The 22,184-nt window shown below is 41.1% G+C and overlaps 1 protein-coding gene across 1 annotated transcript; it reads left to right on the top strand.

Moving 5' to 3' along the window:
* Positions 1-1,181: 1,181 nt before the first annotated feature.
* SLC40A1 (solute carrier family 40 member 1) lies at positions 1,182-20,454 on the top strand. Its single transcript, XM_084778274.1, has 8 exons — positions 1,182-1,574; positions 2,004-2,071; positions 6,240-6,399; positions 8,490-8,605; positions 9,142-9,268; positions 16,089-16,334; positions 17,038-17,688; positions 18,945-20,454. Exons 1-8 carry the CDS (start codon positions 1,532-1,534, stop codon positions 19,256-19,258), a joined length of 1,725 nt encoding a protein of 574 aa, XP_084634400.1. The 5' UTR covers positions 1,182-1,531; the 3' UTR covers positions 19,259-20,454.
* Positions 20,455-22,184: the final 1,730 nt, after the last annotated feature.

The raw sequence follows: 22,184 nt of genomic DNA, 5'->3' as shown, positions 1-22,184 counted from the left end.
GACTGAAAAATTTTGTGTGAAAGGATAGAGAAGGGTTTTCAAAGGACAAAAAGGCTGTTAAACTGTGCGTCCCCTATCTCTGCTCTGCAGACCTCATCCCAACGAATCCAGTTGCACCCCGCCCGCAAAGACCTTTGGGGCTTCTGATACGGAGTCCAGATACAAGGCCTGCGCTCAGGAGTGGCCCTCCTCATCACCAGGTGTTATTCTGGTGGCGGTGCCTGATGTGTGCAAGCTGCTCAGAGTTTCAATGGTTAGGATCCCTCTTGAAGTGTTGGAAGAGATTGACAAAGGTAAGCAGGTAAGCCCTGGGGTGGAAACGGAGGTCACTAGAGGTTACACCTGGTGCCTTTTGCTTTAGTTCGTCCAGCCATCCCTCCAGCAGGCTACCAAATGGCTTTATCTGTCCTGGGCCAGACTCAGGATCCCAAGTGGGACAACCGGTATTCCTGGTAACTGCCTTTCAGATACTGGGGAGTGTGGAGTAGAGAAGGGGGCAGGAGTGGCTGGGGTGAGAACACAGAGGGAGAAGGACAGAGAAGGGTGCTTCCTCCTTGCAGCCTCTGCAGGGCAGAAGGCAACACTGAGTCCTGGGCTGGGAGGCCTGTGTTCGCAGCCTGGGCAGCGCTGGCCCCTTCCTGCGCTTTGATTCCTCAGCTTTGAGAGAAAGCTCTTTTTACAGTCCGGGAGTAGGAAAACATTCTGCGCCGCAGGCAGGCCGGACGTGGAGGCCAGGAAGCCTGCCTCTGTGACTTGACTTGTATTTACTTAGCTATCTCCATCCCAAAGTATAGCTGGGGGTGGGAGGCTCTTTCTTGCCCCCCCCCCGGCCCTCCCCCCCCGCACCAGAATCCTACAGAGCTTTGCCTAGGGACTGTGTGGCAATCAGGTGGCCACAATGAAGTGCTTTCCTCTAGCACCTGCCAACCGACTTTATGCAAAAGGTTCCCGTGGTGTCCCCTCGGGGTCCACATCCAGTCTTCTTTTTACAGCGCGGGCCACCCAATCCCTTCTCGGTTTTCTCCTGCGGGTGATCCACTGAGGCGCCGGTTGTTCGCGCTTCCTGGGAGGGCGGCGGGCACCCGGCGGCGGGAGCGCAGCTTGCCCTGACCTGGAGTCCTGTCGGGAGGGACGGCCCCGGCGCTGGCGAGCTCCGCCCCCGCCTCCCTATAAGTGGCCGCCCGGCCCGCGGCGGCGGCGGCGGCGGTGGCGGCGGCGGTGACGGCGGCGAGAGCAGACTCAGGGTCTCTCGTGGCCGGTGGATCCTCCAACCCGCTTCCATAAGGCTTTGACTTTCCAACTTCAGCTACAGTGTTAGCTAAGTTTGGAAAGAAGACAAAAAGAAAACCCCGGTGGCAGCTTTGCTGTTGTTCTTTGCCCTAGTTGTTCTTTAGGGTCTTTTGGCCTGAGGCTGCTCTGCTTTTAGCGGTGCTATCTCCGGTCCCTACTTGCACTCCCGTGAACAAGCCTCTGGGCAAGAGCAGCTATAGTATCCGGCATCAGAACAAGCAAGAGGAGAGCGCCTGGTGTCATGACCAAGGCAAGAGATCAGACCGGCCGGGAAGGATGCTGCGGTGAGTTGTGAAATCTAACGCATCAAGTGGTGGGAATGGGGAGTCAACCCTCCGTTCCATGAGGGTTGACTTAGGTTTCGATGGAGGTTCGAGGAGAATGTAAAGTCAAACGTTTCAATAAAAGAGTTTGCGTATAGACAAGGCTAGAGTAAGCTGGGCAGTGTGAAATTTCTTGCATTAAAAAAACAAAAACAAACCCCACCAAAGTTAAAGAATGTTGAAACAAGAGTTTCTTCACTGAGCATCAAGTTGGGCGGTTATTGACCAAGAGGCAACGCTGAATCTAAGTAGACGGTATTAAGTAAGCAGAATGCATCAATGTAGGTGACCTGATAAAAATCACACATAATTATGACCAAAAGCAAATTATAATCTGAGCGCATTGGAGTGCTTAAACATGTTTTGAACTTGTTCTCTGTGCCTTTGTAGGATCCTTAGCAAACTACCTGACCTCGGCAAAGTTTCTCCTTTACCTCGGCCACTCTCTCTCCACTTGGGTAAGTGAGAATGCACACTAGTTCTTAGAGCACAGTTGCACAAGTTCTTGTTTACTTTCATTGGAGACAGTTGTGTTAAGTGAACTCCCAGTTTTGTCATTCAGTTAAGTAAATAAATCGTTCTAAGACTCGTTTCAACAAAAAACGTTGTTTTCTTCAAAGACATTTCCCATGAGTGTTAGTAAATGTTACTTAATGGTGAAATCCTAAAACTCTACATAGATTGACAACTGTCCAAAACAGGAAAACTTGCATAATTACTAGGGTTGGTAAACTAATGCCTCCTACTGAACTGGGAAGGTGTCTCATGGGCCTTCCTTTTTTTCCACCCCCACATTTAATAAACTTACCTGTTTTCTTCTTTTGTTAATGTGTGATCCCAGCACACAGCGTTATCGAACAGAGTAGAGTGGAAAACTGATGAATACCTCCACATTGGGTTTGCAGTAGTCTTGTGAAATGAGTTTAAATATACCTGACGCAGGATCAAATATCTAAATGGTTACAATTCTGACCTTCAAAATCATTATCTGTGGCTACTAATACGTGGGTGGTACAAGTTATGTTAAAAACAAAACCTAGTGAAAATTAGTGATGGATTCACAGCTCTCCCTTTGGCGTCCTGTGTGGCTTTGGGAGAATCCCTGTGTTTCCACTGGCCTGGTTCCTTCATCAACTCCTTCAGATACTAGAGAGTGCTGGGTGTGCTCATTGGATAATCATTAGAAACTGTAAGGTCAAACAACTGTTCTCACTCCTTAAGAGCTTTAACTGTAGACATATTCTGTGCACTATGAATAAGGGAAATAATTTCAAGAGTATATTTTGAGGTGCTAACTTCTTTTTAATGGAAGCCCTTATTGATTTATCTATAAGACATAAATGGAAGCCATCATATGAGGAAAGCTGTGCCCTATGCCCTTGGGAAATATTAAGTTGGATTGTTGGCACTTTAAGCAATAGCAGTCGCAGATAACTTTTCAGAGAAGCAAGCTCCTGTCTTTCTGAACGCTTACTCGGGGATGACTCTGCAAATATATGTATAAACAAAGAGGAATTGCCTTGAGTTTGCTTTAGCTGATGGGTATAAGGAAACAAAACAAAACAAAGCAGTGAAGAACCCTTTATACATCCAAACCGACAGTTTGTTCTTCCTGTTTACCTTAATAATGTTAAGCATAGAAAGGACCAGGAATGGAGGACTGTCTGGAACCCTAGAGAACCAGGTGTCTTGTTTCTCAACACTGATTAACTTCAAGGCTCATGTGACCTGTCGGTGATAAAAGGTGTCAGACTGGCCAGTGCATGAGAAGAGCCTTGAGTGTTGGGTGTTCCAGGTCATTTTTTTTTTTTAACTGAAAAAGGTCTCTGTTAAGAAAATTTAAAGCAGATTTCAAAAGAAATGTGAAAGATGCTTGTTCTAACCTTACAGTAAATTGAGCAAATGCACAAGGTTAGGTCTGTGGGGATTTGCATGTTTTTTAACTTCTGACTTCGTTTCTGGCAATCGGCCAATGCATTCCCTGCTACCATTGGAGTATAGAATAAATGAGATGTAGATGCTTTTGTTAAGGAGTTTATAGCACAGTTTAGTAGGACTTTAAAAAGTAACAACAAAAATAGCAATGTAGAGAAATAAAAAGAGGAGTGAGTTGCTACTGTTTCTATTGATGCCCTTTGGACTGTTTCCATGTAAACCCAGGTGGTCTGCATTTCTCAAGGGCGTACTTCTATGCTTACAAAGGCCTCTGTTGTCATGTAGAGTGCCACTTGCCAGCCCCCTCTTGGGTTCCTTTTCTTCACAGTATTTGCTGCTACCTGTCCAATGTTAGGTTTGCCTTTGTCTCCGAACCCTGGAATACCAGCAACATGGAGAATAGCCCGTCTGCTTTGTGCACTGCTGAAGTTTTGACACCCACAGTAGCATTGGGCACACATCAGAAACCATTCTGTGGGCATTTATTAAGTGCATTAATAACTGGTTACATATTCTCAGATGCAATGTGGCGTGTAAACAAATATCAAAGTATAGTGAGAGCCCATGAGAATGTGGGGAGGCAGAAAATGGAGGCGGCACCTGGTTTAGCAGTTCAACCTGTGGGGTTGAATGACCCTTTCCCAGAGATCATCCAACACCATCAGAAAACACAGATATTTCTAGTGTGATTCATAAGAGCAAAATTACACTTTTGAAGGAACAATGAAAATTTTATGGCTGGGGATCACCATAGCATGAGAAACTGTATCACAGGGCCACAGTATTAGGAAAATTGAGAACCACTGACTTAGAACCACTTACTTTGTATATTACCCATTTCTTGGGATTTTTGTAAGTATAAAATTTATGACTTGTAAAATTAGGACAGCCAGAGCAATTTCAACTTTCTTCTCTGAGCTCTAAATCTTGTAATCATTTTGAATTATCATTGGAAATCTTTGCACCAAGATTTCTCTACCTCTGCACTGTTAATGTTTGGTGTCAGGAAATTCTTTCTTGTGGACTGATAGGAGTCAGAGGTATTTCTCTACCTCAAGCTCCCTGCAGGCATGGAGATAGTGATAACCAGGAGCATCTACATTTGTTAATTAGTGATCTTTAAAGAATAGAATCATTTCTAGTTGAGAATGGCATGATTTTTATATTAGCACAAATCAATTTAAAATTTGAACATTTAAGATTGTTATCTTAGGGTTTTGTTGTTGTTGTTGTTGTTGTTTTGCTTTTTATTTGGTTTTTTTCTTTTTTGAGATAGGGTTTCTCTGTGTACCCCTGGCTGTCTTGGACTCAGTTTGTAGACCAGGCTGGCCTTAAACTCACAGTGATCTGCCAGTTTCTGCCTCCCAAGTGCTGGGATTAAAGGCATGCATCACTATGCACAGCTGTTATCTTAGTTTTATTAACATTTAATAGCATTTGACTTAACAATATAATACTTTTTCCAACATATGAAATTTATCATGAAGATTTTGTAAGACTTTGGAAAGTTTCTAGAGTTGAAGTTCTTCACACAGGGTCAAATATGTAAGGAACTCAGTCTTGGAATTTAGTGATGATGATGACAAAGCATCGTCTTTCTTCATGTTACCCAAGACATCAGGGCTGGAGCTTACAATGTCGTAAAAATCTATGCTACACATCTCATATGTTAACCAACCAGACTTATTTAAAAGTTTGTGTTAAAAACTTATATCACATTTTATACCATTAATTACAAAATTCTTTATATGTTCTGGAACTATGTAAAGATATGGCATTTTCTTTCGAATTTATCTGTATTAAAACAGTAAAATAGCCAGGCATGGTGGCACATGTCTGTGATACCAGCCCTTGGGAGGCAAAGGCAGATGGGTTTCTGTGAATTTGAGGCCAGCCTGGTCTACAAAGTTAGTCCAGGACAACCAAGGCTACACAGAGAAACCCTGTCTCAAACAAAACAGAACAAAACACCAAACCAAAACAAAACAAAAAAACCCAAACAAGAACAACAACAACAACCACAAACCAACAAAAAGCAAAACAAAACATTAAAACAGCTACTTATATATTTATTTCAACATCTTTGGTTTTCCAGGATCAGAGTTTCCCATATTGACTTCTTCCTTCTTGTTGTTCTGTTGTTCTGTGACTTTGAAATTTACTTGCAAGGGGGTTGGAGAGATTGCTCAGTGGTTGAAGACACTGACTGCTCTTTCAGAGGACCCGGGTTCAAATCCTAGCACCCATGTGGCAGCTCTCAACTATCTGTAACTCCTAGATTTGACATTATCACATAGACATAAATGCAGGCAAAACACCAATGCACATAAAATAAAGGTAAATAAATTAAAAAAAATTTTTTTTTTAAAAATTTTTAAACAGAACATTGTGTTTTTTTTTTTAAAGATAGCCACGAGAAAACATCAGAGGCCACAAAGTCCATTCCTACCAATTCTTAAATTAAAAAGCCGGTGTGTCAGCATTTAAGGCAAACTGATGCGTATAAACCATTAGTAATAAAGCTTGAATGTTTTCCATTGTGTCGGAATGAAGTGTAACATTAAGCAGGTATTTAATCCATAATTATTGACTTGAAAAACCATTTGATATAGCCAGAAAGCACCCATTTGATAAGGAAATGACTTCTTGAGTCTAAAAACAATTTAACTAACCATCTTTATCTTGTTTAAGGGGGATCGGATGTGGCACTTTGCAGTGTCTGTGTTTCTGGTGGAACTCTATGGAAACAGCCTCCTCTTGACAGCTGTGTATGGGCTGGTGGTGGCAGGCTCTGTTCTAGTCCTGGGAGCCATCATTGGTGACTGGGTGGATAAGAATGCCAGACTTAAAGGTGAGTGCTGTGATGTAATCGTCTTCTCTGGACCAGCCTGCGTCCCCTCTGTAATGAGGTGGGTGGGGTATCCGTCTGAGAGAGAAATCAGTGTGACTGGCTCCGAGAAAACACTCACATAATACAGCTGCAGGATGTGGTCGGTGCCACACCTGGATTCAGGGTCCTGAGGCTTCTGCACTAGCTGGGATTTCAGGACATTGACCTAATAGGTTTTCTTTCTTTTGGCAGTTTGTCAGTCTCAAATGTTAACCATTAACCCTGTAGCCAATTTTCTGGGAATCATGTTAAACATTAAAAGTTTGCTTAGTGCTGGCTTCCTCTCTAACCATGAACTGCTCTAGAGGCCCTCCAGTGTGATGTCCCTGGGAACAGCTTAACCATCTGTCCCCTAGATTACTGAGTTGCACAGAAAGGTGGGTGTGATGGAATTGAAAACTAAATATTGACCCAGGGGAGAACAACTATGTCTACCTCATAGACAGCTGAATTATAATTTTTTTAGGGAAAGAGAAGAAATTATAATATGTTGTACATATATTGTATGTGTATGAAAAAGTGACACTTATTCTAGGGTATCAAGACGTAATCTGTTTTATATACAAGAGATTGAAAATAACTAAGGAATTTAGTCATTTAGAATCAGAGGAATGTAGATAATTATTTGGACCTTGCCTAATAATGCAAAGAGCTGGCCACACCTGCCTGAAGATCGACATTGGAAAGCATTAAGGTATCGCTAGTTTTGTTCTGTTCAGGATGACTGCTTCTAAGTAAGTGGTCAAGAGGATTGTTAAGCTCTAGGATGTCGTCCTACTAGTAAAAATTTCCATATGAAGATTTTTTTGTTTAGAGAATGAGTAGATCAGAACACATATAGAAAAAAGTCTACATGCTAGACAAAACCAAATTCTTATTATCGCTATACACGGGAATATTTTCCATTGGATCCTTTGAGCAGTACAATCACGCGTTAGGGGAGTGCTGAGCTGGGTGGAAAAGATGTGTGTGATAAGATGGGGGTCTCCTGTGCCTGGGATGAGCTCGGCCATTTCTTCCTCTGTGCGTTTCGAGACTTTGTGGCACTGCTGTTACTGGACTGATGTGGCGAGAGTGATCTAATCACATACCCTTCCTTCTGGGGTGTTGGCAGTCGATATTTAATGCTTTGCTGTGAATGAACGCAGGCACAGGTATATGGATAAATGAGTTCTGGGCTGGGTCTTACCTCAGACTGCCTTCTGAGGAGAGTTTGCTTCATCTCAAGCCCTTTGCTGTGACCTTCCAAGCCAGGATTAAGTGTGTTACTGTCCTGGATGACAAGATCTGTAATTATAACTTACGCATTTCAGAATGCTTTTATGACTATTTTATTTGAGTATCATTATGATTCCATAAAGGAAGGAAGATGGACGCTATCCTCCACACTTGCTAGGCATAGGCATAAGAAGCATTAAATATCCAGTCCTAGATTGTTACCTAGTGAGTGGTGGAGAAGCAACTACCGGGTTCATACCTGGCTTTGCTCTAACACTTCGTCTGCATGCAGGAGTGTCTCTTTCTACCAGGATTTGCATTTCTGTGATGGAAGGTGTGGCTTAGAATTTTATAGCAATGATAAATAAAATACAAATCAGAAGAAATTTGCTATTTGATTTTTGGCAAATGTTGGTGTATTTTTCACTTCTCAAGATTATTTTACGAGGTCAAGTCTGCATGCAAGTGAGAGGTTATGAATTCCGTAACTTTCTCCTTCAACCCTTTATAACCTCCTATATGTTTTAATTTTAGTTTAAGCAGCAACGGGTTGAAAGACAATCTTATCTGTGGAATAGTTCTGTTTAGGGCAGCAAACTTTCTAGTGGATAAATCAGACGAAAATGCAGTTACCATGAGAGACGCCAGCTAGCAGAAGAACGCCACGGGAACATTATTTGCAGGTTTCACAGGTCTGTGCACAGGAAGTAGCCGAGGCAGAATTTGCTGTTGAAATCTTTCCTTTGTCTTGTAATTATGCATGAGTATCGATGTAGTTCAACAAGTGCTCAGGACATGCTGCTGCAGTGAACATATGCGTTTGCTTTGTGCAGTGGCCCAGACGTCACTGGTGGTGCAGAATGTGTCTGTCATCCTCTGTGGCGTCATCCTGATGATGGTTTTCCTACACAAGAATGAGCTGCTGACCATGTACCATGGATGGGTCCTGGTAAGTTTTCCTCACAGTTCCTAATGCTTGTGTGTTTTGGGGGCCCTGAGGCTGGAACTCAGGGCCTCAGAAGTGCGAGGCTCACACTCTGCCTCCTCCTGGCTGTGCCTCAGCTCCCCCAGGGTTCTGGAAGACAGAAAATGAACATCTGATAGCAGTGAAAAAGTTAACCCTTTATAGTCTAGGTGGGAGTGTACCTTTGTAACCTTTTAAGATATATTTCTATGTCCAAAGGTCTCTTTGATTCTCTTTAGATGCAGTTTTAACAAGTACTTTTGGGATAAATGTTAAAAATCATCAGTACATCACTACTTTCTATGAACTGTCACATAGATGATCACTGTTGCTTTTTTCTCACTTTTTTTTTTTTTGCATTAAGTACAGATGATGCAGGTGTGATCAGTGTCATGCCCTTTAATTTCTTACTTCTGGTACTCAACTGTCCCACACGTAGAAAGTAAAGTGACTTCTTATCAAAATTATAAAAATAATGCATCCTGACATACTAACTCAAATTTTTTGCTCCAATTCTTTAGACTGTCTGCTATGTCCTGATCATCACTATTGCAAACATCGCAAATTTGGCCAGTACTGCTACTGCAATTACTATCCAAAGGGACTGGATCGTTGTGGTGGCGGGAGAGAACAGAAGCAGATTAGCAGGTAGCTTGCATTACTTTTTCGACTAGATGAGTCCGTGGTGATAGTGGGAGTATGGGACTTTTGCTCTTGGTCATCTGGGAAAGTTTCAAGAACAACTCCAGGAAAGCACAGGGTTTTGAGCTGTTGCTGCTCTGGGTGTCAGAGAGCACTGTGATTTAGCTGATTGTTACCACGTTAACTTCAGGTACTTACTACCGTCACTGGAACAGCTCATTTGAACTTTCCCCCTTTTTCTTTGTAAATTATTGCTGTTTCTAAGCTTCAGTTGTGATGGTAACAATCTGACATCGTATTTTACCTGCATGACTATGACATGTAGTTTAAGTATTGTACCATTGGTACTTCTTAAAATATATATACCAAATGGAAACAAAACAGTTGTAGCAAAGATTCTAGAAGTTAGTTTCCACTTCAAAAACATTTTTTTTGAACAGCAGTTATCTCACATCCTACAAAGTATAAGGCTTTTGGAATATGTTTTCAAGTGGAAGATAGAATGTGTTCTTTAGCAAACAATCTTAGTTTATTGGAAACACAGAAAGTGGCTCAAGAGAGACCAAAGAATGCTGACAAGACAGCGTGCCCTGTTATTACATCACTACTTCAAAGGGTCAACATGCCCGCACACATTTGGTGTTCTTCTTCATCTTAGAGCACACAGGCTTGAGCTGGATGGATAATTACCCAAGGTGATGGAGGATGGCTACCCAGGGCTGCAGATCAGCTGAACTGACTGCTGGTCGTTAAGATAATGGGTACCACAAACACATTGCCCAACAATCCCCACAGTCAAGAAAACTGTTCTTGATGACCACAGAGGCTTACCCCAGGATGGAGAAGGAACAATTATATGCTAGGGTTAGCAACTGGCTCTGTTTGCCTAGACTTTGTGGTTAAGAAATAAAAAGAAGGTAGGAAAGAGTGACTGAAAGAGAACAAAGTCTACAGGAGCCTGGAGCAGTCTTGCTCAGCCTGCCTACATGCTTCCTTGGATAACTGTGAATGTGGCCCCACATAGCTGTAGGTGACGGACAGTGCTATGCTCTCCTGTTAAAAAGCTGGACAGCCCTAATCTAGAAGAAAAGGAATTTACCTGGGTCAACACTTCCTTGTAGCAGTAGTGCAACCCAGAGAAATTTTACTGGGGTTTGGGGTTTTTGTATAAAATGAGAGTAGCCCAGTGAATGTGCTCTGCAGGAAATTCTCCTTGGTCTTTGATTGGTTTTGATTTTGGTTTCAAGACAGGGTTTCCCTGTGTAGCCTTGGCTGTCCTGGACTGGCTTTGTAGACCAGGCTGGCCTTGAATTCATAGAGATCTGCCTGCCTCTGTCTCAAGTATTTTTCATTGTTTATTTAAAAAAAAAATAATTCCACATCTCTTTTTTTCTGTCATATTGAAAGAGAAGATAAGACTTCATCCTTTTTTCTTAGCTTTCTCTTTTTAAAAACTATTATATATTTTAGGCTTTGATTTTTTGAAGCTTTTTTAAAATAATTTTTTTATTTGTGACATATACATTTGTATTATTACACATGTGTACAATAAACTACCTACAACAAGAACCATGAAACAATTAGGAATTATATAAATGTTACATTCTTAGTGTTTTGGCTATTTGTATTTGACAGCCTTGAAGAAAATATCTTTTCTATCTTTGTGCGTCTAAAATTCTAAATGTAAATCAATATCTATCATATCTCCTCATTATCAACTTAAAAAATCTATCTAGACCTAAAAACATCCTAACCCCTAAACAAATAAGCTTCATTGTAAAACTAAGCTACATGGTCTTCAACCCCATCAGAGATTGAGAAAGAATAAAATTAATTAACTGAGTATACAGGGGGTGCAGGTTAGCAGCTTCCCAAATGAGAAGATGGCAGAGATGGTTTGCTGCCTGAACAGTCACCCAAAACTCTCTATAACATCATCTTCAGCCTTCTGGCCCAATATATCTGACAGACATATTTGTGAGGCAGGAACTATTGAGGACTTGCTTACCCTATCTTGGCAGAGTTTGGCCTGCATCCAAGCTTGCCCTTTTTAAGACAGGATTCTGTGGTAGAAATGAGGACATTTTGCACAGTGTCTAGTTTGCCACAGTTGAAGCCATCTTCATAAAGAAATTCTTTGATGCTCATCATCTTCTTTGAAGTAGGCTGGGTGTTACCAGGAGTTAACCTGTCTCATTGTCAACAAATCTTTAAAATAATAAAAACATTTTTAAATGCCATATTCTGTATGTCTCTGAGGTTTTGGGGGACCTTATCTAACTATTTTCCCTTATCTTTCTATAGAATCATATCTATATGTTGCACCTAAGATATATTTTCTTGTTATAAAATAGACTAGTGATTGACATGACCATGATTTGATCAACTAACAAGTAACTTGTATAACTTACTTATCCTAAACAGCCTGCAACAGCTCTTTCAAAATATTAGTTTTAAATTTATTTTAAGCACATAAAATATGTCTGTGTTTTAAAATTCAGAGGAGATGAGAGTGCATTTTTGAAGATAGGTCAGACATTTATTTTTCTGACATGTTTTTAGGAAAAATTTGGCTTCTAAATTCTTTTCTTTCACTTATCTGACTTTATTAACTATACTCATTTTGACCCTATAAAGGCCATTAAATTTAAAAGGCTATTTTAGGGAGCTGGAGAGATGGATTTGTGCTTAAGTGCACACAGTCCTCTTCTGGGGGCCCCAAGTTCCATTCCCAGCATGGCCCCAGGCAGCTGCCTGAAACTCCAGCTGCAGAGGGTCTGACGCCCATAGGCTCGGTGGGCACCTGCCCTTATGAGCCCATACCTGCACAGTGCACATAATTAAAAAGTAATAAAAAGGTGGGTGTTTTTGTTGTTTTTGTTTTGTTTTGTTTTGGTTTTGGTTTTGGTTTTTTTTTTTTTTTTTGGTTTTTCGAGACAAGGTTTCTCTATATAGCCTTGGCTGTCCTGGACTCACTTTGTAGACCAGGCTGGCCTCGAACTCACAGCTATCTGCCTGCCTCTGCCTCCCGAGTGCTGGGATTAAAGGAAAAAAGGTGTTTTTAAAAGGTTGTTTTACTCCTTCAAATATCTTTGATAAAAGGAAATACTGGGAATCTTTATGTGGTGCTAGTAGAACTACACAGACAATATAACTCTGTGTATCTATGTAAAGATGTTTCATAACAACCAAAAATATGACTGGCCAGTTCTCAGCTGGCCCTCTCTTTATTGTGAGTTATTGCACGGTAGGCAAGTCTAGGATGGGCAGCCTGTTTCTGAGCCTTGTAGGCTTTCTCCAGTTTAAGAAGGGAAACGCGATGTCTGCTGACTTTCTATCAGTCACGTCGTAAGTGCTGTTCTTCCCCCTGAGCCTGACGTGCAGGTTAGTAGAGCAGTGAAGGAAACTTACAAACTTCCTTTCCCGATATTTAACTGCAGCAGGTGTTAACTAAAAGCCATGTTTTGGTCAACAGATGTCTAGTCATGGGTTTTGTGTGTCATTTCTACTATGAGCAGAATTTTAAAAGTCAGAAAAAAAAAAAGGAGATGGCCAACGAAAAATAGAAGAAGAAAAGTAGAGTCTCTGTGTGGAGGGGGTGGCAGTGGTGGGGACTACAGCTGTTGCCTTGGCTTCCGATGAGGATGTTAGAAAACCAGATAGGAGACCGGGCTGAGAGGGGGTGTGTGTGTGTGTGTGTGTGTGTGTGTGTGTGTGTGTGTGTATAGATGAGTGAGCAGAAAGAGTAAGATTATGAAGTGACTGCTGGCTGCTGGCTGCTCCCATTTTCTTGTTCCAGCATTCATGGCTCCAGAGAACTTTAAAATTGGAAGCTGTATCATTGAGAGATAGGACAGGAGAGAACACTTAGGTGGAGAGCTCCAGAAAAGATGAGAGGTTTTCACATACACACTCTTTTGTAACTTCAGGTGCTTGTTTTCATATCTTGAGGCGCTCTCTTCTCCATGTGTCTGTGGAGCCTCCTCTCCCAGACATGCCAGGCCACCGGCTGCTCCCTTCTTCCCTTTATGGGACAATTTTTAATGACAGCTTTTTGGGGTTTCTTGCTAATTACTCCGAAGAAAAATCTGGTGGTTTGCTTTTATCAAGTATGGCATATAAATTTCATGTCTGAACTCTAGTGGTTAAAAGTTGGTTTCATCTTTTAGCTAGGTGAGCCTGCTAGCTCCTATTTGCTGAGCAAATCCCTTTTTGAAAAATTATTCTTCTGTGTGGTAGTACGTACTTATTATAGTGAAAGAAATAATTTCATGCCGTGTTCTGTGCCAGAGCTATAGCCAAAGCAACCAAATAAGAACCAAGAAAACACTCATTTGAGTGTTCATATGAGAATGAGTATAAATTCACAAATAGCATACATTTGCACATTTGGAAGACTGATTCTGTTCTAGAATGTTCCCAATAAGATGATCAGAGCTTCAGAACTGCTGCTTAACTCATTCTGCCTCAGAAAAATAAAACCTGCTTTCTGATACCACCTTTTTCTTGACACAAAGCATTATTACCTTCCTAAATATTACATAAAAGACAGAAACCTGGGGTCTTGGAAGAGTTATTGGTCATCTAGGGAAAGAGAAACATTTAGCTATTGTAATGATGTTTTAAGATCCAGCTATTCTTTTTTTCAATTATTTGCTTTTTGGATTGAAATTACTGAGTTACTTGGACCAGTTCCTTGTGTCACTGTTGGCGCATACACTGGAATCTTGTTAGTGGGTAGACTGAAGTCAGGAGAGCCTCTGCAAAGATAGCACCATGAAGGCTGCCTTTGCCTTCCAAGTGAAAGGTGGAGAATATCAGAGTTCTCTCATTATCATATACCCATTGCACACTCATAGGACTAATCAGGAAGCCAGCGAAGACTAGAAGGAATGAGGGAAAGAAGAAAGGCCAATTTCCACGAATGTACTCATTAGTCACATATTGATTTTCCTCTTACTAACCCAGATGATTGCTAAGGACCTACCTCATTAATGTCACCGTGCTGTGTGCTATAGGCCATGACAAAGTACATAATTTTCTTAGCTGCCCTTCCTTCATCTTTGACACTGCTGTGCATTCCCAGAGTCAAACTTGAGAAAGTCTTGTTAGCACCACTGAACCGTCCTGCCTCATACTCGCAGTCTTTAGCATCTGTGGCTTAGCCTACCTCTCTCCATTTTCCCAGCCCAATTGGCCAGGCAGCCAATGGGCCTGCATACTTTCTCTCTTGCCCAGTTTAAATTTCAAGATCAGTCATGATGGCATGCTTACCTCCCAGGGGTTAGCTCACTTGGCTCCCTCCCTCTCCTTTTGTTAGGCTAGCTCAGCAACTCCATATAAACCCAACTTTTCACAGTAGTGCAAGACTGGAGTAATACACATGACTTAGCTCAGTGTTCCCTTGTGCACAGAGTTGACCTCATGCATTGAGATGATCAAACTTTTCCCCTCCTTCCTGAAGGATTGTTTTGGATTTTCTCCTTTATCCTTCAGGGCCTTCTCCACCTTCCTCACACTCGTGCTGGCTTTCTTTTTATTTTACTAGTAGCTCTTTACTAAGAGGCAGCATTTATATTGTGTCCCTGGAGGGACACCTGCTGAAAGATAAGAAAATGGTGTTTCCTGGAGTTGGCACCAAGACCTTAAACCAACTTTAGTCAATCATTTGCCCTTCTTGCTCCACTGTCTTTGAGGCTCCCAGTGGCTTTCACTGAGCCAATCAAGGGCCCTTCATAGCGTTCATTTTTCTTGACTGCCACCAGTACTCGGCCCACATGATTTTCCTGCACTTAGAAGCACAGTCCTCTTTTGGTTTGCATGACACTATATTCTTGCTTTTATCATTTTGCTAGTTTCTACTCACCTTCTGACTTCTAAACAGTGGCATTCCCAACACTTTAGTCTTCTTTCTGTTCTCTACACACACTCCCTTGAGATTCCATCAAATTTCATTGTTTTAAAGATTGGCAAACTTCCCAAATGGGCTCACATCTCTTTCCAAATCCTCTGCCTCACTTATTTATTTAACTGTTGGTCTCGAGAGAACCTCTTGGATGTCAGTGGGTCTATCAAAATCAATATTTCCAAAATCACATTCTAGTTCTCTTAGGCTAACTTTGATGATTTTGAAGTCCTCTGTTTCTCAGTAAATAGTAACTCAAGAAAAATAAAAAGAATAACACTTTGTAGAGCCACCTTTGATTCCTCTTATACTCTATAAGTCATAATCTATAACCAACTCACTCTGAGTATTCCTTTAAGGCAGCAGTTCTCAACTTGTGGGCGTCAGCCCTCTAGGGAGGGTCTCAAATAACCCTTTCACAGGGGTCACATATCAGATATCCTGCATATCAGATATTTACATTATAATTCGTAAGAGTATCAAAATTACAGTTGCTAAGTAGCAAAGAAATAATTTTATGGTTGGGGTTACCACAACATGCGGAAGGTATTTAAAAGTTTCAGCATTAGGTGGGTTGAGAACCATTGCTTTAAAATAAACACTGGGTTTGTTTTGCCACATTTTATATGTTACATGTATTTGTAGGCTTGTTTATGTACTTATTTCTATGCATATATAATATGTAGTGTATATTATATACTACTCATTGATGTATTGGTTTTCTCTAGAGGAAAATCACTTCAGAAAACATGAAAATACTTTTTTTCTTCATTGCAAGTGGTTTAGTCACAGAGTGCCTTTAGAAATTAGCCTTTCAGTAAACTGTACTCTTGGCTTTTGTCTTTATCATACATGCATGGTCAGCCTTTCTTTGATAGGCTTAAACTCTTATTCACCTGCCACTTGCACCTATCTCTGTAGACATGAATGCTACCATTAGAAGGATTGACCAACTAACCAACATCCTGGCCCCCATGGCTGTCGGCCAGATCATGACGTTTGGTTCCCCGGTCATCGGCTGTGGTTTCATTTCGGGGTGGAACCTGGTGTCGATGTGTGTGGAGTACTTCTTGCTCTGGAAGGTTTACCAGAAAACACCTGCCCTGGCTGTGAAAGCTGCCCTTAAGGTGGAGGAGTCGGAACTGAAGCAACTGAACGCATCTAAAGGTAACTGACTACAGCAGCACTCTGCGTTCTAGGCTCAGACCTTGACCTTGGGGGAAGAGCACATGCTAAGTAGCTTCCAGGCTGTGTTTCCAGGGCAAGCCCAGATGAGTGGGACATACCATCTTCTGAGATTCTGCAAAGAGCTCTCGGTGGGATCTAAAAAAAGTTAGGTTAGGTCCCTGGCTCAGGCACAGAGGAACAACTGGTTCAGGATGGCTGAGGAAAATGACTCACAGAAATGGGAAGACAGAAAACGTGAAAATTTTTTAACATCCTTGAGAGGAGTAAAATTGCCATTTGGAGGGCAGTGGGAGCAGTGAAGAGAGAGGCAGAACTTTTCAAGAAGAAGGGGAGGCTGGTTTTCTGGTAAAATGATATCTTAATGAGGTCCTATAAAGTAAGGTACTCTATTTCCCCCACATATTTTTTATATTTTATTTGATGAATTTTGGTGAAATTTATTTAAGTGAGAATGCAATTTCTATAAGAAAGAGGAGCTTAAAATGAAACCAACAGTATTTTTAACGCAAAACTGGTACTTGGGAATTATTCCACAGCTGTAATTCATAGATTACCAGTAAAAAGACAACATTTAATGTAGTAGTCAAGGAGACCCATACAGGAGAGGAACAAGGAGATCAAAAATAATTGGCTTTTACTCCCCATGTTCTTCCTCTAAAAAAATGATGTGTCTTATTAACAGATACTGAGCCAAAACCTCTGGAGGGAACTCATCTGATGGGTGAGAAAGACTCCAACATCCGTGAACTTGAACATGAACTTGAGCCCACATGTGCCTCACAGATTGCTGAGCCCTTCCGCACGTTCCGCGATGGATGGGTCTCCTACTATAACCAGCCGGTGTTTCTGGCGGGCATGGGCCTGGCTTTCCTCTATATGACAGTCCTGGGCTTTGATTGCATCACCACAGGTTACGCCTACACTCAGGGGCTGAGTGGTTCCATCCTCAGTATTTTGATGGGAGCATCAGCAATAACTGGCATAATGGGAACTGTGGCCTTCACTTGGCTCCGTCGAAAATGCGGCCTCGTTCAGACTGGCCTCTTCTCAGGACTGGCACAGCTTTCCTGCTTGATCTTGTGTGTGATCTCTGTGTTCATGCCTGGAAGCCCCATGGACCTGTCTGTTTCTCCATTCGAAGATATCCGTTCTAGATTTATGCAGGTGGAGCCAGTGTCCCCAACTACCAAAATACCCGAGACCATCTTTACAACAGAAGCGCATATGTCCAACGTGTCTAATGTTGTTAATACTGTCCATGAGATAAGTACTAAATCCGTGCCCATAATCTCCGTCAGCCTGCTGTTTGCAGGAGTCATTGCTGCTAGAATCGGTAAGAGCTCTTTCTGTATATTCAAAAATTACAAATATGGGTTTGGAAACCTGATGCAGAGAATTCAATGATAAGTTAATCTGAAAATACTTTATAGATGTGTTAATTTAATTGAATCCCACAGTTTACATATACAATCTACTCTTTAAATATGAAATTTTACTCAATATTTAAAATTATATATGTATATGTATATATGTGTGTATATGAAGTGATATTTGTAAATAGTGTGTGTGTGTGTGAGAGAGAGGGGCGGGAAAGAGAGAGAGAGAGAGAGAGAGAGAGAGAGAGAGAGAGAGAGAGAGAGAGAGTGTGTGTGTGTGTGTGCGCGTGCGCACAAGCGTGCTACTGGGGATCAAACCCAGGTCCTTCTGTGTGCTAGGGAAGTGCCTTAAATTGTTATTGTTACTCTTTTAAAGACAGATTAAAGAAATACCCTTCAAAGTCTTCTCTAGCCCTGTGTAGTTACCATATAATTTGCAACACAGATGAGTTTTATACTTCTGGCAGGAAATATACCATATTTTTTGGACCATAAGACTCACTCCCCCCCAAAGTGTGGGGAAAATTAGGGAGTACTTTATGGTCCAATTGCTGTTTTTACTCTTTTTCTTGTTTTACTGCTCTAAAAACTAGATGCGTCTTATGGCCAGGTGTGTCTTATGGTCTGAAAAATACAGTAATGTAAAGGCATCTTACAGAGCAGAATTTAAGTAATCATTAATGGAGCACTGGTGCATGGCCTCTGAATCCATTTATTCTTGAAACGAAACCATATTTATCTTGTGATATAGAGCAATTCATTAATTTATCAGTGACATTAATACTCAGGCAAGACAGCTTTATTGGGAGCCCTATGCTACTCAAGTGGCAATATAACAATGGTTTAAAGTTTCTGTACTCTTTAACCATGGCAGCACATTAGGTCACTTTAAACTTAGAAGTACTGGAATTTATAGGCTGCCATTTTACTTTGGTAGTTTGGTTAGTCACAGAAGAACAGGACTGAGAAACTTGTAGCTTAGCTTTGTTGTGTCTTGTGGCTGTAAAAATCCTTTCTTGAAATCATTAATAATCCAATTTATACTATTAAGCTATATAAGGCAAAGTATGATTAATACTTTATGTATGGGTAATTCAAAGGTTGTAGAGCTTAAATGTGTCTTGCATATATTAGCACATTGAATGTGAGATATATAATTATAAGTTAAATTACACATGAAAATTTAACCTTTTAAAATATCATTTACCAATAGGTCTGTGGTCCTTTGATTTAACTGTGACCCAGTTGCTGCAAGAAAACGTAATTGAGTCTGAAAGAGGCATTATCAATGGTGTGCAGAACTCCATGAACTACCTTCTCGACCTCCTGCATTTCATCATGGTCATCCTGGCCCCCAACCCTGAAGCTTTCGGTTTGCTCGTACTGATTTCCGTCTCCTTTGTGGCAATGGGCCATCTTATGTACTTCCGATTTGCCCAGAAGACTCTGGGCAACAATTTTTTTGTTTGTGGTCCTGATGAAAAAGAAGTGACAGATGAAAATCAACCTAACACATCTGTTGTGTAAAATAGTTTAGCTGTGACCCCTGTTACGAGATTGTAGAGAGCGGGTGTGCTTATTTGTACTGCAGAATTCCAATAAATGCCTACATATTTCTCTGGTTTTACCACAGCTGCACCTTGAGGGCTAAGAGCACTAACTGACCTATGTCAGGGACTGGTATTTCTCCTTACATTTAGACATGGGAAAAGAATGAAGGAGAGAAAACATCAGTATATGTATAGAGAGAACATAATGGTAAAGAACTTCCCTTATTACGAGAATTTTCAGAGTGGCTATTAGGTGAGTTAAGTTATTCCCGAGCAGAGAATTCAGATACATCACTTCACCTTAAAACTCACCCTTGTACAAGTCTGGCCCACTTCCTTTTTTTTTTTTTTAGATCAGTGATATTTTTCTCGGTTACGATGTAGAAACAAATTTTCCTCCATATATGATTATAGTCTGATAACCAGTATTATTCTTATTAATCCCTTTGAATTTAAGGGATTTATTATATGTGGAGAATAAAATATGTAGCCAGACTCGTTCAAAAAGGTTCATGGTTTAACTTTTGCATTTTGCCTATAAGATAGGGCAAAATATCATAGTTATATGTGAATGTGGCTCTTCATAAAATGACTCTCAAAAGCTGCAGGAAGAAGCAAAGCCGTAGATTTCTAGTACAATGTGGGAGGACTTAAAGTATGTTATTAGTGCGGCTGTAAAAGCTGGAAGCTAAGGTGGAGGACCCAATGTCACCATGGTCACTGTCCTCAAGCAATCACTAATTGTCTTAGTGTATGAGAGGGCTGCCCCCAGGCCTGGCAACTTACAGGTAGAAAAGCAGCCCACACTTGGAAAGGACATTTTATGTTTACTGACTTGGGCTTACATATGTGTTATCTCTGTCCTATTCTAGACCAAGAATAGTCACAAAACTTTCCCTTTCAATATCTGAAAAAATAAAGGCAAAACTGTTTGTAAATATTTTTTTTAACTGTTTTGAAAGTCTTTTTGTAACATGCCAGTATCAACATGGGACATTCATTGCCTTAACTTTTGATGCACTTTCATGGAGACTGCAATACTTTGCTACAAGCACTTTCTTTGTCCTTGAGGTTAATCTTTTCCTTCCATCTTTCTACAGTATGACATAATGATATACTACGTTGTAAAATCTTCATAAAATATTTCCATATAAAATGTTTTTAAAATCTTAATTTCTCTTTACTGAGTTGTGTTCTCCAATTATTTTTACTTATTTCAAAATTAGCATATGCTGTATTTGGTATCATTATGGCCTCTCGAACCGAGTATGCTTTAGTCAGTTTCTCCTGTCCCTTCCCTCCTTTACCCCTAGTCTCCTCCTTAGCACCTTCCAGTGGCTTTCCATTATGTCTCTTTGTCCTTCCTTGTCACCTAGTCATACCTTGTCTTTCTAGTTTTTTAAGCCTTACTCATGTAGACTCGTATATGTATATATGTACACATGGAAGGCTGGGATCATATGTAGACTCATATATTTGTATGTGTACACATGGCAGGCTACAAATTCAACATATGAAACAGAACTTGTTTTTGTCATTCTGAGTTTGGATCAGTTTCCTTAAAATTATACTTTCTAGCCAGGAATGGTGGTGCATGCCTTTAATCCCAGCACTCAGGGAGGCAGGCGGATCACTTTGAGTTCCACGCTAGCCTGGCCTCCATAATGATTTATATGATGGCTATATTAGCTTTCACTCCTACCAGCAGTGAATAAAGGTGGCTTTTGCCCACATCCTTGCCAGCATTTGCTATCAGATTTCTTTTTCTTTTTTTGGTTTTTTCGAGACAGGGTTTCTCTGTGTAGCCCTGGCTGTTCTGGAGCTCACTCTGTAGACCAGGCTGGCCTTGAACTCACAGAGATCCACCTATCTCTGCTTCCCGAGTACTGGGATTAAAGGCGTGCGCCACTATCGCCGGGCTGCTATCAGATGTCTTACAATGCCATTCTGATCAGTAAGGTGGTATCTCAAAGTAGTTATAATTGTTTTTTCCCTGATGACTAGGGATGTTGAATGCATTTTTGAAATTCTCATTAGCCTTTTATGTTTCTTCTTTTGAGGGAGTTAGCTCGTTAGCCCATTCCTTGATCAACAGTTTAAGTTTTTTTTGTCTTTGATTTTTACAGTTTTGTTTTGTTTTGTTTTGTTTTTTAAATTCTGGCTATCAGAGCCCTGTCTGAAATTTGGCTGGTCTTTCTGCGAGCCATTCATTCCACTGATAACTTCTTAAACTGTGTAGAAACTTTTAATCTCTTGTAGCTCTGTGTGCTGATTCTTGGGGTTAATTATTTAAGTTGTTTTTGTTACAGGACATCTGTGTTGGATAGTGTGTTTTTCTCTGTAGAAGGCTACATACAGTTTTGTAGTTTATGTTGTCCTGGATGAAAGTGTAGTACCAGGGAGCCAGGGGCACATTTTTTTTTCACGTTGAGTCAGTCATACCATGTTCTCAAGTTCTATTTTCCCTTCTGTAAATTGGAGGTAATACTATAAAAGGTAGCCCTACCAGTCTCAGTACTTCCATGATCGGATTGAGCAAATGAGGCCATGTGCAGCATTTGAGGATGGTGACGTCATCATAAGGGATTGGGCCTAAGTAACACAGCAGATGTCTAACACTCTGTGAGTGGAGCCACACTCAGGAAACATGCAGCAATCCTTCGTTGATGCTGTGACCTAGGCCCCTAGCTGTGATCAAGGCAGACAGTGGATAAAGATCCCTTCTCCCATGTAGCCTGCAGCTACAGATCTGGAGTCTGCACAGACGGCAGATGCCAACTATGTTAGGCCTGGCTGCAGTCTTGCCCAGGCCCTCGGCTCCCTTCCACAGAGGTCATGCTGGGGTGAGATGTCTGTTCTGAGTGTATGCAGGCCACAGCTGAAGGTCTGTGACCCTGGGTGAT

Source organism: Acomys minous (assembly GCF_964271855.1).
Source record: "Acomys minous genome assembly, chromosome: 4".
In the NCBI taxonomy this organism is placed as follows: domain Eukaryota; kingdom Metazoa; phylum Chordata; class Mammalia; order Rodentia; family Muridae; genus Acomys; species Acomys minous.
Note: the sequence above shows the minus strand (reverse complement) of the source record. Positions and strands in the feature narration are given on the sequence as shown.

Coding starts and splice junctions, on each gene's coding strand:
- SLC40A1 (XM_084778274.1), top strand. CDS start 1,532: ATGACCAAGGCAAGAGATCAGACCGGCCGGGAAGGATGCTGCG. Junction 1,575..2,003: donor CGGCCGGGAAGGATGCTGCG/GTGAGTTGTGAA, acceptor GTGCCTTTGTAG/GATCCTTAGCAAACTACCTG. Junction 9,269..16,088: donor GAACAGAAGCAGATTAGCAG/GTAGCTTGCATT, acceptor CTATCTCTGTAG/ACATGAATGCTACCATTAGA.